At 39.2% G+C, this 18105-nt stretch overlaps 1 protein-coding gene and 1 non-coding gene across 5 annotated transcripts in view; one reads left to right on the forward strand and one right to left on the reverse strand.

Annotated features, from left to right (window-relative positions):
- The window catches only part of ALG14 (ALG14 UDP-N-acetylglucosaminyltransferase subunit), a 105688-nt gene that overhangs the window by 50118 nt on the left and 37465 nt on the right, over positions 1-18105 (forward strand). Inside the window, exon 4 of one of the 4 annotated variants that reach the window (XM_064588779.1) lies at positions 1624-1712. The exons of the other annotated variants lie outside the window; for them this stretch is intronic. Coding sequence (XP_064444849.1) covers positions 1624-1712 — 89 coding nt within the window. The remainder of the gene's footprint in view (positions 1-1623; positions 1713-18105) is intronic. 4 annotated transcript variants of the gene reach the window in all.
- LOC123860632 (U6 spliceosomal RNA) lies at positions 13597-13703 on the reverse strand. The gene has a single exon (XR_006794759.1). It is a non-coding gene; the product is annotated as a U6 spliceosomal RNA (small nuclear RNA).

Below are 18105 nucleotides of genomic sequence, written 5' to 3' on the forward strand. Positions count from 1 at the left end.
ACTGGATAGTACTGAGATTATCACTGTTTGCATAGTATATAAAATTTTTATTAGCCTGTTGATTGACGTGTGTTTGAAACATTAGGAAGAGTCAACTACCTTCTTGTTGATATGCCAGAATTCTTACAGAAACTTTCTTTTTCCCCTGAATTGCTGTTAGTTTGATTCTCTTCATATAATGATCTTCCTCTGGTATGATATTTTTTGGTAATCAAAAACCTTTATAACATGTTCAAAGGAAATCTAACTGGACAAAGGAAAGTCAGCTGACCCAAGATGCCTATCTATAAATGGAGTTAAATGAGAATAAGATTTTTCCAGCCAAGTCAAATAAGAAATGATTAGACTACAATTGTCTACTGCTTCATGTTTTCCAGGATTAATGAAATCATACTTGGGAGACATTTGTTTAAATTTGTCCAGTTCCTGTACCTCTGTTAACCAGTCCCCTGTAACACATTAAAATAATGCCAGTGTTCCTTTTACCCAGCTTGTATTTCTCCTCAGTACATGCATTGTAAACTTAGCAACATTCATAAAGATAGAGAAGAACCAACTGTATATCATACGTGCATTTAGCAAGTCTGATGATGGCCAGAGTCCACTGTGAGAAGTGATGCCATGTGAAAATCCTCCCACATATCTAGTTTCTTATGACTGACAGGCTGCTTTTCCCAGCTGCATGGGGAAATTACCAGCTGTACCACTGACACATTGGCCGGGTGACAACCCATAGCCGCTTCCATCCACAAATGAGGTATTTAATTTAAACGTTATGACTTCTGTTTCACATTTTGAGTGACCTCAGAACAAAATCTGGGTCAGAGTTAGGCTGTATATAATCAGAGATTGCTTTGAGTTGTTTTTATTTTTCTCCACTTTGGAGGACTCTCCAGAGCTTGAAAATAATTTTTCTTTCCTTTCTAAATTGATCCTTTTTCCACTTGGCAAACATTCCGTTTTTCCTCTCTGCAGAAGCCAGCGTGGCTTTGCCTACCGGTCGTCTCTCTCGTCTCACTTTGCCTGCGTCACTGTCTGAGTTGTCCCTGTTCCAGCCCATCACAGGCACATGGGAGCTCTGGGCCTGGTGGGGCCTCTTCCTTTCACAGTGAAGGCTAGCATGTTTTCCTAAGGATAACAATGTGACTACGGTGAAAACAAAAATGAACGTTGAAGGAAAAGGAATTCAGTTGTGAGGGGATGAGAAAGGGAAGCGCGATGAAAACAAAGCTGTTTCCAAAGAAAGGACGCATATGTGGTCAGAGGCCGTGCACGTGGAGAGCCCTGGCCTTGTGGGAAAGGGCGGTGGTAGGCGCTGGCGGCTAAGTGAGCACAGAGGGGTGGGATAAAGAGAAAGCAAATCTTTGAAATGATCTTCAATTAAATATGTGATTCCTAGAGCCAGTCCCAGTTTCACAGCCTCTCAAGGGCCTATGTTAAAGTTTCAAATGAATCTGGATAGCTCTCTTTTTATAGCATCTGAGACTCAATAAAGTGCCATTTTGGGTTAGCATTTTAAAAATCTCCCTTTGGTCTGAGGGTAAAAGGAAAAGAAGGGAACACAGAGAACACAAATAACTGAGTATGGGATGTGAATGCTCAGGTCAAGTGCACTCATTACAGATTTGGAGATGGCTAGAACCAGAGCTGGTATGGAAGCAGCTTGGAGAGTTTTTGGAAATAAATGCAGACCGTGAACTCCTTGAGCAAAGGTAAGGTGTGTTACTCATCTTGGCAATCCCAGCACCTAGTAAAGAGAAGTTGTGGAGGAGGGATATAGGAAGGGAGGAGGCAGAGAAACTATTAAAACTTAGTGATGACTTCTTAGAGCTTACTTAAGTGGGATGGAAAAAATAAAATGGAAAAAGAAAAAGGCATTGCAGAGCTCCTCCTTGGTTAACTTTTGCACCCACTGAATTAATTCCTGGAATTCTTCTAAGGATTTTTTGGTAGTGTGTTTCTGAAGTGTTAAATGTTGCCTTTGTCAAAGAAAGCGAAAGGAAATGGCAGGTTTCTCTTTCATCTTAAGCAGAATACTGTTGCTTTATTTTTTTTATTGAGATGAAATTCACACAACATAAAATTAACCATTTTATTTTTATTTTATTTTTTTAAAGATTTTATTTATTTATTTGAGAGACAGAATGAGATAGAGAGCATGAGAGGGGGGAGGGTCAGAGGGAGAAGTAGACTCCCCGCTGAGCAGGGAGCCCGACGTGGGACTCGATCCCGGGACTCCAGGATCATGACCTGAGCCGAAGGCAGTCGCCCAACCAACTGAGCCACCCAGGCGCCCCAAAATTAACCATTTTAAAGTGTACAAGTCAGTGGCATTGAGTACATTCACAGTGTTGTACAACCACCACCTATGTTAGGTTCCAAAACATTTTCACGAACACTTACTTGCTTTACTTTAATGCCTGAGTGTGTTGAAACCACTTAGGGCTTTTTTCTTTATAAGAGAGAGAGAGAGAGAGAGACATGTATACATATCTAGTCAGTGTTTTGTAACAGCCTCTGGAGACTAAATGCCATCTTCTTCATAGTCTGTCTTTTGGATTTCTCGTTTCCCTCCCCACAAGTCAGTGGGTAAAACTGTACCTATTTAGGCTAGCATTTCCTCTTTGGCAGTTGCTTTTTGGTGATTTCTTTTTCTCCTGGCCTCCTGGTATAATCCTTATTTTTTGTAGCATGAATACAGTGAAACCACCTGGTCATGGATTTCTTTTTCTTCTTTTTTTTAAAGATTTATTTATTTGAGAGAGAGCGAGCACGGGGGGGGGGGGGGGGCAGAGGGAGAGGGAGAGAGAGAATCTCAAGCAGACTCCTGCTGAGTGCGGAGCCCAACTTTGGGCCCCATCTCACGACCCTGAGATCATGACCAGAGCCAAAATCAAGAGTCGGATGCCAACCAACTCAGCCACCCAGGCACCCCTGGAGTTCTTTTTCTGGTGTTAGACGTGTATGAAGTTAAATCAGCTGTAGAAAACCTATTACTTCTCTACATGCAGCATGAGATTTAAGATCCTACTTACACCAGGAGAGCATTTAATAGGAGATGTAAGCCACGTGCTTCCCGCCTTCCATGGAGCCTTTTTCACAGGGTCATAAGAACAAACTCTGATTTTCTCTAAGGCACGGTGGCAAATAATTATAAAATTATTCTTCAAAAGGACCTTCCAAACAGGGTTGAGGAAACTATGATTATCCTAAGTTTACTGGGGGAATGAGTAAACACCTTACAGATTTCAAACGTGGCTTACAGAAAAAGATATTTTAGCATTATTGTTTAGAGGAGTGGAAAGGGTTGGATTCCAAACAGGTTAGAGAGCTTGCACTGATATTGCACACTCTTAAAAATAGCAAGAAGTTCCCTGCTGATAAGACCTTTGAATTACAGAAAGAACATGTTGTGACTGATCATTCCTTTTTAAGAAATGTGAATACTTGATTTATAAGTTTCATATGTTTATGATGTCAAAATTTCCATATTCTGTCATAAAAAATGAAATCTGCAGTGGGATCAGCTGTAGAATTGCAAAGGGCAGCAAATTCCATTTGTTAGCAGAATACCATTTTGCGTTCTTGGTCTTCCTGATTTCACACTTAAGCCATTTATACAAATCTTTGACAAAGCAATTTTTAAAAAATATTTACTGCTGACAGTTTGTGAAAACAAGTTTGCTCTTATGGGCCAAATAATTGCTTTTCTGTAAGGACAGGTGTCACATGCTCAGATCAATTGTGTCCACATCTTCAGAGCTCCAGATGCTGTTTATCAAAAGATTTGCTTACACAATACAGGATTTTATAGATAGTCTTGTTAGTGGAGGCAGCGCCCAGTGCTCAGGAGACTGGATCTGGTGCTGTTTTATTATTCCTAAGCCAACTGTCCTGTTTGAGCTTTTTAAGGAGCCATGATTCACCGCTGTGAAGTCACATGGGAAGAAAAAATTCCTCACTTCTCCCTGCCAAAGGAAGACAGAATTGGGGTGGGATGGGCACTAGGAGTCGGTGGAGGTATAGAGTTCTCTCCTGTCTTTGGGAGCTGGGCAGGGCCTCTATGTGGCCAACTGCCAATCTTCAGCTCACGCAAGAGTTCCCTATTTTTTTTTACAGGTTTCATCAAGAACTCCCCCTGACTATTTGTTTTACATTTTTTCTTTAAATTTCCATATTACTGTTTTCTCTGGTCTGCATTCATTTGTCATACCTTAGTTGTGGTATGGGAGAAAAAATGCCATATTGGGAATCAGGAGATTTGGGTTTTACTCTCAGCTTTGTCAATAATTAGGTGTGTGACTTGAAGCTAATCAGTCAGCCTCTCTGAGCTTAGCTTCTCCTCCTATCAGATGGGAATGATATGAAGAACAGTAGAAGGAGCACAGATGTGTCAGGTCTACTTGCTTTTAAACAGGCCACTCTCTCCGCCAGGAAGGTGATTTCCCTACCATTCAAAACCACTAACTCCTATTCGCCTCCTACCAGGATGACTTAACGTTCCTTGCACCTCCTGCACCTCATAGGGTCATAGATAGAGTGGAAGCCCAAAACATGTTCTTAAAATTAGGATGGTGACTTAGCTCTTAGAGTCTGTCTGGGGTTCCTCATGGTTTATTTAAGGAACACTTATCACTTATATACATGCATCCGAAAGCTCGGTTACACACCTCCCATCCTGTCCTACCCAATAGCTTTCTCTCTTCTGTCTCTTTTCATACCTTGACCATTCTTTCTTTCTTCTTCTCACTCATTCACACCCCCAGCCTCCCATTGGGATCATCTTCCCCTTGACATCTCCCCTACCTTGCTTTCTTTACGGAGACCCTAGGGTTTGGCCTCTTAACCTCCAGTCTTGGGCAGCTACCTTGATCAGCTTCTATTGCAGAAACTATTCTTTTCCCTCGGGTCTATTGAGAAATAGAACTCAGTTTTAATTTTTGACAATTCTCTCCATTTTTTTCTGTCCCTGAACCTGGCACACTCACCTTTGTTGTAAGGGCTTTCTTGCTGTTGGCTATAGGAAGCAGATAGGTGTTGACAAAAAATATAAGCATTATGGGGGGCGCCTGGCTGGCTCAGGCAGTAGAGCATGTGATTCTCAGTCTCAGGGTTGTGAGTTCGAGGCCCACGTTGGGGGTATATGTTACTTAAAAAAAATTTTTTTTTTTTAATTATAAGCATTATGGGAGTTAGATATGTAAGAGCTTATGGATTACTGATGGACTTCATTCAAATATGAATTGGATAAGGTCTTTCTGAGTGCCTTTTCTTTGTCTACTTCAGTGAGCCCTTTTTTTATTTCTAAGACAAGCACTCCTCAGGCCTCCTGACTTTTCTATCAGCTAATTCTGAAGCAGACTGATGTTCCTTGGGCCACATGTGGATACAAACATGTTTTTTCTTATTCATATAGTTAGTTGGTCAGTATTTGGACCATGTAGTTAATCAGTGTATTTCAGATTGCACAAAAAAACCCATGTCTGGCTCTTTTTGAAATATTGGAGGGGAGGATATTAGCCAGAGCTCAGTCGTGACTTCCCCATCCAGGATACGTGCTCTCTCTGGTCTCTTACCACTGTTTCACTTAGGTGGATTCCATCAGTGGACCACGTTTGTGTCCAGCCTTCACACTTTTTCCTGAGGACCTTTGTGGGTGGTAGCAGTGGGAAGGGGTGACTTGTCGATCTCATACCCATCATGGAGGACTAGATGCAGGCCATCTAAGCGAAGACAGTAGGCTTATTGTGCACAGTAACAGGGCAAACCTGCTATCCCTGAGCCCTTCCTATTTAAAGTCCTGGAGCCGCCACTGCTGGTGTGGAAGAATAGTTAATACTTACTAGATTACTTATTATCTTTGTGGATCTCTAGATACAAAGATCGATGTGGATCCTCATATTTCCCTTCCTCAGTCACAGTAAGTCATCCCCTGGTGGAGAATCCACTTGTACACTTTGAACCATAAACATATACAGATAATACCTTAGCAATAATTTAATCTCACATGCTTTACTTATTTTTAATTTTTAAACTTTTTTTAGAGAGAGTGAGAATGGGGGCAGGGGGGTGGAGCAGAGGAAGAGGGAGAGAGAGAGAAGGCTCCACACTCAAGCACGGAGCCCGATGCGGAGCCCGATGCACGGCTTGATCCCCTGACCCAGAGATCATGACCTGAGCCAAAATCAAGAGTCAGCTGCCGCTCAACCAGCTGAGCCACCAAGGCACCCCCTCCCCCCCCCCACTCTCTTTTAAAAGCTTAAATAATAGAGTCAAGAGGGGGAATGCCTTGTCCAGAGTCTTGGGATTAATAGCAAAGCATGAACAAGAAAAACCAGTTCTTCTCACTCCCAGCTCCAGGCTCAGCTCTAGGCCACACTACAAATGAAATAGATTTCTCTTCCCTCTAAGGGTAACCAAGTATATACTCTTTACAGGGAACAGAGGAAATGGGCTTGGACAACACACATACTGGGGTTCAGAATCTAGGTCTGCCATTCTGATATTTGGGCAAGCTTAAGTAAGTTGTTTAATCTCCATAAACTTCCTTTTCTTCATCTGTAGAAGAGGGACCATAATGCCTACTTCATGGTCTATGTGAACAAAACTAGGATGTGCAGAAGGGGCTTCCGTGGTAGGTTCATAGGTCTTCCTCCGCCCCCTTTGTCACTAGGTTAAATATTCTCTTCCAAAAATTGAGAGGCTAACAAAGAGTTAATATTTTTAAATTTAAGCCAAGGAATGTCTGCACATTGCCCAGCTTGGATGATGTGGTATGCCTAACTGTTTTCATGTTGATTTTCATGCCACAGTGAGCCCCTTCAGGCATGAAAACAACCAAGGATTATTTGCTTCTCTGTTCTTTCTTTTTTGGCTCTCTTGTTGTATTTTCATCACACTCTCCAGCCCTTCCAAAAGCAGTCTGTCAGGATTTACCAGTGAATCTCAGCTTTCTTCTGCTCGGCCACCATTCAAGGGCATCCTAAATCTGCCCCTCTCAAATAGGAGCTCATTGGCATGGGCCCGATTCTCAGTTACATAACTGATTTCTTCATTTTCTAGAAGCTTCTTCTGAGCTTTGCTTTGCACTATCATTCCATCCAGATCTTTCCCTTCTGTGAACTCCTCTTCAACTTCTTTTTTTTTTTTTTTTTTTTTAAGATTTTATTTATTTATTTGACAGAGAGAGACACAGTGAGAGAGAGAACACAAGCAGGGGCAGAGGGAGAGGGAGAAGCAGGCTTCCCGCAGAGCAGGGAGCCCAGTGCAGGGCTTGATCCCAGGACCCTGGGATCATGACCTGAGCTGAAGGCAGACGCTTAACGACTGAGCCACCCAGGCGCCCCACTCCTCTTCAACTTCTAAGTTAGCATTTAATTGTTCTCTAGTCATCGTAGCTCCATTACTTTTCTCCTTCCCCAGATTAGATTGTGAGCAATTTAAGGTCCAAAAACAGTCTTCTGGCTTTATCATGACCCACCACGGAGTTTAGCAATGTGTCAGGTGCTTAGCGAGGTCTTTGATTAATAACTGGCTTGTAGGGAACTGGAACACACCATGACAGAAATTAGCAGCTCCTGATCCCAGCTCCCACTGGAACACTGCACTGTCTTCCTCCTTGGTCAGCTAAATATCTCCTCCTTAACTACCACCCTCTTGTCCCTCTTGATCCCACTGAAGGTGAATGGAATTCAGGGGCCCCTTGAACTGCTTCCTGGCTCATCTTTATTAGTGGGACTCCCTCCCTACTAGCCAGGTATGCCATGTCCTCTTACTTATCAGAGAGCACAGGACCTTGGACCTCCCCTCCTCTAAAAGTGCCATGGCAAGTTCAAAACCACTCAGTTCCCTTCAGATTGAAAAGGATTAGGAAACATAACCAAGCCTTAGGAACTCAGGTCTTCCTTCATTGCCATTCTGCCAAAACGCCCACTTGATTCTTAAGGAAAATGTTATTCACTGAATCATTTTTTATTTTTTAAGAGGATCTGCAACCATCTATGTCAAATTGCTTTCTTTTGCCATTTCCTTAGATCACAAGACCTAGATATCAGAGCAGGATTTTACTGATCATAATCTGAATGCCTATCCTTTGAAGTTATTTATTTCTGAATTTGTTACTATTTTTTAAAGTTATTATTATTTACAAATGGTTATAATTATTTGTAATTAAATTATTCACAAATTTGTTACTATGTTTCATTGAATAACTGCGGTGAGCTGGGCACTGTGGATGGTGGAGATGACTATGAAACATGGATGGCATTTATGTTCAGAGGAGTATAGAATCTAGGAGATGGGGCACGTGGGTGACTAAGTTGGTTAAGCGTCCAACTCTTGGATTCGGCTCAGGTCATGATCTCATGGGTCATGGGATTGAGCCCCATTTTGGGTTCCATACTCAGTGGGGAGTCTGCTTCCCCCTCTTCCTCTCCCTCTGCCCCTCCCCCTGCGTGCGTGCACGTTTTCTCTCTCTCTCAAATAAATAATAAATCTTTTTTTTAAACAATTCTTTTTTTTTTTTAAGATTTTATTTATTTATTTGACAGAGAGAGACACAGCGAGAGAGGGAACACAAGCAGGGGGAGTGGGAGAGGGAGGAGCAGGCTCTCTGCTGAGCACGGAGCCCGATGCGGGGCTTGATCCCAGGACCCTGGGACCATGACCTGAGCCAAAGGCAGACGCTTAACCAACTGAGCCACCCAGGCGCCCCATAAATAAATAAATCTAAAAAGAAAAAAAAAAAAGAATCTAGGAGACAGGCATGGCCCCAAGTCCAAGGCTAGGAAGGAGGGATCATGTGGACTGGAAACGGAACTGACTTGCCTCACGGTTCAAGCCAGAAACACCAGTGTGATTATTTGGAGGTATTTTAAATCCTTGGCCCTCTTTTGGAGGTGAGAGCAGGTTAATGAGCCATTATCCCATTATTCCCAGCTGCACAGACTACATAGTAAAGAATATGGCATGAGGTTCAGGATGTCTGTCAGAATGATTCCACAAGGCAGGAGTATCGAATATACTTCAAAGAACCCAGAACAAATAGCCCTTTAGGTCAGTTTTTAAATCAATAGCAGATCAGGCACTACAAGAGGAAGCCTGTTTCCCAGCCAAACAGTGAACAATCCAAAAAGTCCAGGCTCCCACAGTCTCTGGGGGGTAATTAGAACTTGTTCAGTAATCAGCTAATTTGGATTTCTGAGAATGATTCTAAACACAAAATGATAAAAGTTGGGTAAAGTAAACCATTGCTTTCTAATCGAATCACATAATTCAATTAGAGAATCATAAAGTTAGAGGTGCTGGAGGGTATTTTTGGTGGGTTTTTTTTTTGTTGTTGTCTTTTTAAGGAAAAGTTATTTAAAAGCAATGCTATTAAAATAAAACAACTCCCAGCTAAAAATATACGGTAAAACATTTATCTCACTAGGGACCTGAAAAAAGTTAAGTATCCAAGTTGGAGTCTAGCCCTCATTAGAGTAATAAATTAGTTTTGGAACTCTGAAGTCATTATTTGATTTCTTTTGTCTGCATAGCCAGTTCAGATTTGGCGGGATTGTTTGCCTTATTTGTTGGCAAAACACTGTAAACATCCAGGTTGGTTGCTGTGTTTTTATTATAAAGCACAGGACAATTACTTTCATCAGAAGAAATGAAGGGTTAGGATAAATTGTGAGTAAACAAGAGTTTGGGTCAAGTTCAAATATGGCCTCTATTTATCCTACACTGGAAAAATGAGACAATTCTATATTTACATTTAGCAACCCTAATACTTGTAATGAACGGGAAAGATTCTTCTGTATTGTTTGCTTAATTTTGTTTTGTTGTTTAATCAACAATACAGACACAAGCAAGGGTTGAACAATATCTTACCAGATGATACTTTTTCCTGTAATATCATTTTTGATCTTTAACTTTCCTTCCAACTTTAAGAGTCTTTGATTCTTTTTTTTTTTTAAGATTTTATTTATTTATTTGACGGAGAGAGAGAAAGAAAGCGAGCACAAGCAGGGGGAGCGGGAGAGGGAGAAGTAGGCTCTCTGCTGAGCAGGACCCTGGGATCATGACCTGAGGTGAAGGCAGACGCTTAACCGACCGAGCCACCCAGGTGCCCCAAGAGTCTCTGGTTCTTGATTCTAAAGTGATGTAGTAGGAAATTCCACCAAAGAAGGGCTGCTTGGAACAGGCCCAGTTGGCCCTGGAGCATAGATGTTCTCAAGAGGGGAACCCGGTATATGATGATATAGTATGTGACTAACTTACAGAATATTGCCTGACTAGAGGTCCCTCAGAACTTTCCCTAACTCTGCTAATACACCCTCGGGGACCACCAAATCTGGCATTTGCATGTCTTAGTAACAAATATGGAGAACTAATTATTATTTAATGAGCAGCAAATTCTTACTGAGCTCTCCTACAATAACCTGGTAGCTTACTCTAATAGGAGAAAATGACTATAAAATAGTTCATAAAAGTTTAGTTCCAACTCCACTTCTGATTGAGTTTGATGGTATTATTTCCCTAAACTAGAGATTTGGGGTTACCATGACATTCACCAAAAGATCCAAATCACATTTACGTGAAAGTTCATATGATGAAACAATAATGAAATTAAGTTGGGTTAAATGTTTTCATTATTTTTTATTTTTATCACTTTTATTCATTAAAAGTGACGACTGAAACAATAATCAAATTTAGTTTTTGAATTTCAATGATAGGGGATGATAGAGAATCTTAATCCTGTTTTATATGGAAGTAATGGGGATCTGTAAGTTACTAGGCTAATTTAGATGCCTGCACCATCCCTCATTCTTTTCTGAGTTGGTTTTCTGATCATAGTGTGGCCAGATCAGCACACAGTAATCTAAATATATGGTCAAAACAATTCTTCTGACTTTATTCAATTTCTTTGTTTATATAGTGAAGAATTTTGCTTGTTTTTATTTCTGCTAGGCCCTGTTGGAATTTGAATCCTATCTTCCAAATTTGTACAACTTTTCACTAACTATGGAATGATATTCTGATATTTTTTTCCCTTCCAGTCAGCAAGAACTTCCTTTTCTTTGTAGAACTTAGAATAGCAAAAAGAACTAACTCATCCTTGTAGTATTTCTAAATCCATAATCTACAAATGAGTAGCTAATGGCTACCTTAGCTAATAGATAGCTAATAGAAATACCAGGATACTAGCTTGTTTCTTTCTCTCATGTTTTTAAATAGATTTCATTTTTTAGAGTAGTTTCAGGTTTATAGCAAAATTCATCAGGAGGCACAGAAATTTCCCATGTACCCCCTGCCCCCACTCAGGCATAGCCTCTCTCATTATCAGTGTCCCCCACCAGAATGGTACATTTGTTACAACTGATGAACCTACACTGATAAATCATTATCACCTACAGTCCATAGTTTACATTATCTTTCACTCTTGGCGTTGTACGTTCTGTAGGTTTTGACAAGTGTATAATGACATGTATCTAGCATTTTAATGTCATGCAGGATGGTTTCACTGCCTTAAACATCTGTGCTCTGCATATTTATACTTAGTATGTACCATTCTTATGGGTTGTTTTATTTGCATTTCCCTAATGACATATGATGTGGAACATCTTTTCATATCCTTATTTGCCATCTATCTGTCTTCTTTGATGAAGTGTCTGTTAAGATCTTTGGTCCATTTCTTCTTTAAAAAAAAAAAAGATTTATTTATTTATTTATTTGGTGGGGGGACAGCACTAGCAGGAGGGGCAGAGGAAGAGGGAGAGAGAATCTCAAACAGACTCCACTGAGCGTGGAGCCTAATGCAGGGCTTGATCCCAGGACCCTGAGATCATGACATGAGCTGAAACCAAGAGTCGGATGCTTAACCGACTGCACCACACAGGCACCCCTAGTCCATTTCTTAATTGGTTTGTTCATTTTCTTATTGTTGAGTTTTCAAAGTTTTTTGTATATTTTGGATACCAGTCCTTTACCAGATATGTTTTTTGTAAATATTTTTTCCCAGTCTCTGGCTTCTCTTTTCATTCTCTTGACAATGTCTTTTGAAGAACAGAAATTTTTTTATTTTATTGAAGTCCAGCTTATCAGTTATTTCTTTCATGGATCATACCTTTGTTGTTATCTCTAAAAAGTCACGAACAAACCCAAGGTCACCTGGATTTTCTCCTATGTTATCTTCTAGGAATTTCATAGTTTTGCATTTTAAATTTAGATGTATAATACATTTTGAGTTAGTTTTTATGAAGAGTGTAAGATCTGTATCAAGATTCATTTTTTTGCATGTGGATATCCAGTTGTTGAAAAAACTATCTTTGCTCCATTGTGTTCCTTTTGCTCTTTTGTCAGATATCAATTGACCCTATTTATGTGGCTGTATTTCTGGCTCTCTGTTCTGTTCTTTTAATCTATGTGTCTATTCTTTCACCAATATCACACTGTCTTGATTACTGTAGTTTTATAGTAACTCTTGAAGTTAGGTAGTGTTAGTCCTCCAACTTTGTTCTTCTTCAGGGTTGTGTTGGCTATTCTGTATCTTTTGCCTCTCTATTTAAACTTTAAAATCTATTTGTTGATATCCATAAAATAATTTGCTGGGATTTTGACTGGGATTTCCTTGAATCTGTAGACCAAATTGGGAAGAACTGACATCTTGACAATATCAAGTTTTCCTATCCATGAAGATGGAATATCTCTCCATTTATTTTGTTCTTTGATTTTGTTCATCAGAGTTTTATAGTTTTCTTCATATAGACAGGTCTATACATATTTTGTTAGATTTATACCTAAGTATTTCATTGTTTAGGGTGCTGATATAAATGGTAATGTGTTTTTAATTTGAAATGTCAGTTGTTCAGTAGGAAAGTGATTGACTTTTGTGTATTAACCTTATATTCTGTAACCTTGCTATGATCACTTATTCTAGGAATTTTTTGGTCAGTTCTTTCAGATATTCTACCTAGATGATCATGCCATCTGCAAAAACAGTTTTTTATTTCTTCCCTCTTAATCAGTACACCTTTTATTTCCTTATCTTATTACATTGGCTAAGACTTCTAGTACAGTGTTGAAATGGAGTAGTGAAAGGGGACATCCCTGCCTTGTTCCTGATCTTAATGGGAAGACTTCTAGTTTCTCACCATTAAGTATGCTAGCTGTAGGTTTTCTGTAGATATTTTTTATCAAATTGAGGAAGTTCTTATCCCTACTTTACCAAGAGCTTTTATCATGAACGGGTGTTGGATTTTGTCAAATGCTTTTTCTCCATCTATCCACATGATCATGTGATATTTCTTCTTTAGCCTGTTAATATGATACATTACATCATTTGGTTTTCAAATGTTAGAGAGCCTTGCATGCATGGGATAAATCCCACTTGATTATGGTGTATTGTCATTTTTAAACATTGTTAGATTTGATTTGCTAATATTTTATTGAGGACTTCTGCATCTCTCTTCATGAGAGATGTTGTTCTGTAGTTTTCTTGTAATGTCTTTGGTTTTAGTATAAGGGTAATTCTGGTATCATAGAATGAGTTAGGAAGTATTCCTTCTACTTCTGTCCTCTGAAAGAGATTGCAGAGAATTGGTATAATTTCTTAAAAATATGGTATAATTCATGAATTTCAATGTCATCCTTGCAGAGGGGCCATACTAATCTTCTCTGTATCATTCCAGTTCTGGTGTATGTGCTGTCAAAGCGAGCAGTTTCTCTTTTAAGGAAAAAAAAAATGCATTTTCAACAATGAAAATGCTCTGAATTTCCCAATACTACTTTCCACTTTTTTGGGTACAACTTCACTGTGTGTATCAATGATAAAGATGGCTGCATTTCAACTTTATACTTTAGTGAATGGAAGACATATGTACTACAACCAAGATATCGCTTAGGAGAGGGGGTGGGGATGATTGAGGACAAGTCTAGGCTGAGTCCTATGTTTCTGATTTGGGTAAATGAGTGAAATGATCTTAAGGGAAAGGCTCTCAGCTTTTCCCCATTGAGGATGATATTCACTGTGGGTTTTTCATAGATGGATTTTATGAACTTGAGGAATGTTCCCTCTATCCCTATACTCTGAAGAGTTTTAATCAGGAAACTGCATCAGTTGAGAGGACCATATGGTTCTTCTCCTTCTCTTATTAATGTGTTCTATCACATTGATTGATTTGCGAATGTTGAACCACCCTTGCATCCTGGGGATAAATCCCGCTTGGTTGTGGTGGATGATCCTTTTAATGTATTGTTGGATCCTATTAGCTAGGATTTTGTTGAGAATTTTGGAATCCATAAAGGAAACAGTCAATAAAACAAAGAGGCAACCCACAGAATGGGAGAAGATACTTGCAAATGATACTATAGATAAAGGGCTGGTATCCAAGATCTATAAAGAACTTCTCAAATTCAACACCTAAAAAATGAATAAGTCAAAAAATGGGCAGAAGACATGAACAGACACTTCTCCAAAGAAGACATACAAATGGCTAACAGACACATGAAAAAATGTTCATCATCATTAGCCATCAGGGAAATTCAAATCAAAACCACATTGAGATATGACCTTACACCAGTTAGAATGGCAAAAATTGACAAGGCAAGAAACAACAAATGTTGGAGAGGTTGTGGAGAAAGGGGAACCCTCTTACACTGTTGGTGGGAATGCAAGTTGGTACAGCCACTTTGGAAAAGTGTGGAGGTGCTTCAAAAAATTAAAAATAGAGCTACCCTATGACCCAGCAATTGCACTACTGGGTATTTACCCCAAAGACACAGATGTAGTGAAAAGAAGGGCCATATGCACCCCAGTGTTCATAGCAGCAATGTCCGCAATAGCCAAGCTGTGGAAAGAGCCGAGATGCCCTTCAACAGACGAATGGATAGAGAAGATGTGGTCCATCTATACAATGGAATATTACTCAGCCATCAGAAAGGATGAATACCCAACTTTTACATCAACATGGATGGGACTGGAGAAGATTATGCTAAGTGAAATAAGTCAAGCAGAGAAAGTCAATTATCATATGGTTTCACTTATCTGTGGGACATAAGGAATAGCATGGAGGACATTAGGAGAAGGAAGGAAAAAAGGAAGGGGGGGAAATCAGAGGAGGAGATGAACCATGAGAGACTATGGACTCCAAGAAACAAACAGGGTTTTAGAGGGGAGGGGGAGGGGGGATTGGTTAGCCCAGTGATGGGTATTAAGGGGGGCACGTACTGCATGGAGCACTGGGTGTTATACGAAAACAATGGATCGTGGATCACCACATCAAAAACCAATGATGTATTGTATGGTGACTAACATAGCATAATAAAATAAAATTTAAAAAAAAAATGAGTGAAATGAAGGTTTAGCTTTAGATACATGCTGAATTTCTGCCGCCTTTGGAAGTGGGGACATCCCAGCGGGCCAGTGGCTGTACTGTTAAAGCACAGAGAACAATCTGGATTAAAACATTGATTTGGCAACAGTTGAAGGGGATGGTTATCTAAGAAGATAGTTAGGAAAGCTTTCCTATGTAAAGTCCATTCAAGAAGATAGAGTTAAAAGCATTGGGAGGATGGATCTAGGAGGAAGAAATGTAAGGCCAGGATGGCAGTGAGGGTGCAAGAGAGAATTGCTTATTAGAGGCACTAACTACAAAATTACTGTCTTTTTTTCCTCTTTGTGAATGTTGAAGGCTCATTCAAAGTTAAGACTTATAACTTCAAGTTTATTACTACTATTTCTGATTATCTGGCTTAATAATTTCAGATGCCCATTAAAGTTCAGAGACTATAGTTTATAGCTTTTTATTTTGGAATCATTTAAAATTTACACAAAAGTTGCAAAAATAGTAGAGAATTCCTATATATCATTTCATCCAGCTTCCACTAGTGTTAGCACCTTTTGTAACCATAGTACAGTTATCACAACCAGGATATTAACAGTGGTACAGTACTATTAACTAAATTATAGTCTTTATTTGGATTTTACCAGTTTTTTCACCATTGTCCTTTTTTTGTTCCAGATCCAACCCAGGATCCTACACTGCAGTTAGTTATCAGAGCTCCTTCGTCCTCTACTTTGTGACATTTCTTCAGTCTTTTCTTGTCTTTCATAACCTTTACACTTTAGAAAGGTACTAATCAATTATTTTGCACACAAAAGAGGCTACCGTAGTATGTATCCTGGGATTCATTCTTACACTATTTAGGAATGAAAGTTTTAGGTTTTCTAAAGACTATTTAATGTTTGTGAAGATCCTGATGTTTACATACAGCTGCAATTATTGTGATGTCTTACTTCCGTGGGGATCTGTAGTTATTTGCAAATTCCTTTTCCCTCCTTTACTACAAGGAAATGATGTATCTTCTGTCCTATTTAGTACAGCAGTCTCTCTGTCTCCAGTAATGATATGTGAAGGATCAGGTGAGGAATAACTTAGTGCCTATACAGTTCCTAAGTTAATACATTTTTACTTTATAAGTCATTTTGAAAGCCTTATACAGGTTCCTCAAAATGTTAAACATAGAATTACTATATGATCCACCCAATTTCACTCCTGGGTATACCCAAAATAATTGATAGCAGGGGCTTAACCAGGTGTTTGTACACCAGTGTTCAAAGCACAGTAGCCAAAAGGTGAAACAACCCAAGCGTCTGTCAACAAGTAAATGGATACCAAAATGTGGTAGATACATATCATAGACTATTATTCAGCCATAAAGGGGAATGAAATTCTAATACATGCTACAATATCTATAAACCTTGAAAACGTTGTGCTAAATGACATAAGCCAGACAAAAAGGGAAAATATTGTATAACTACAGTTATAATCCCAATATAATTCAGTTATGTAATTCTAATAGGCAAATTCATAGAGACAGAAAGTAGAATAGCACTTACCTGGGGCTGGAGGAGGGGAAAAGGGGAGTTAGTGTTTAATGACTACAGAGGGGTTTTTTTTGTTTTTTGGTATGATAAAAAAATTCTGGAAATGGTAAGTAGTGATGGTTGCACAACATTGTAAATGTACTTAATGCCACTGAATTGTACACTTAAAAATGGTTAAAAGGGTAAATTTTATGTTATATATATTTTACCACAATTTTTAAAAAGCCTTAAATAACCATAACTTTCCTGCCCCCCATTTGTTGGATTATTTTAATCCAATATATATTTTTTTCATATTTCACAGATTAGATTTTTCCCGAGAAACCTTAAATAGAATTATTATAGTAAAGCTGACATTATAAAAATTGTATTTCATCTATCATTAGAAATTTGAAAAAGTGTTATCTCCAATTTATTTGAATATAAGATAAATTCTGGTACTGGTGATTAATTAGATGAAGATCAATAATATTAGAAACATAAGTTTATTCTGACTAGAAGTTCAGTTTACTTGTTGGCTTGGGTTTCATGATGACCATTCTTATAAAGTTTAGTTTCTGAATGATCTGCCTGCAGAATATACCACTTCTGTTCATCAACCTCATGACAGTATGCCTCACATTCTCCAGAAGTAAAGAGTGAGATACATGCTTAACTGCAGGGACTAGGGACATGCAGATTAATGAGCTTCAGATTTGTCACACAGTTTGCTAGCTTGTTGAGTGTCATGAATTCCATCAGAATAACATGGGAGAGGGAAGAAGTAATTTCTCAAAAGAAGGGAATGCTGGGTAAAACAAAGATGTCTACCATATCAGGTCAGTTCATTAATTCACTAAATGGATATTTATTGAGCATCTGTTATGTGCTAAGCACTGTTCTAAGGGCTTGGGATACATCAGGTAACAGACAGATGTCCCTGCTCTCGTAGTTTATCTTCAAGCTGGTCTGGCCAGCTGCAAAAGCTTGTTGGAACTTGAGCAGCCAATAGAAGTGACATAAAGTGCTTAGACATCTGAAGTTAATCTGTCCCTTATTTCTTGGTCAGTCACTTGAGGCCACTGCATTAATGGTGGATAGCAAGCTAGTGTTTGTGCCCTAGTGATGTCTTTGTAGAGTTGTGCTGTGGCTTCCAAAGTTTCAGACCAGTGGATGGTGTCACTGTGGTTCAAGAGTCTCTAGCATCTAGAATGGAGAGATGAACTGGCACTGTTTCAGCCCCAGGACACAGCATG

Source organism: Mirounga angustirostris, unplaced genomic scaffold, assembly GCF_029215605.1.
Source record: "Mirounga angustirostris isolate CCGP_5_RB_7025 unplaced genomic scaffold, mMirAng1.0.hap1 SCAF_4, whole genome shotgun sequence".
In the NCBI taxonomy this organism is placed as follows: domain Eukaryota; kingdom Metazoa; phylum Chordata; class Mammalia; order Carnivora; family Phocidae; genus Mirounga; species Mirounga angustirostris.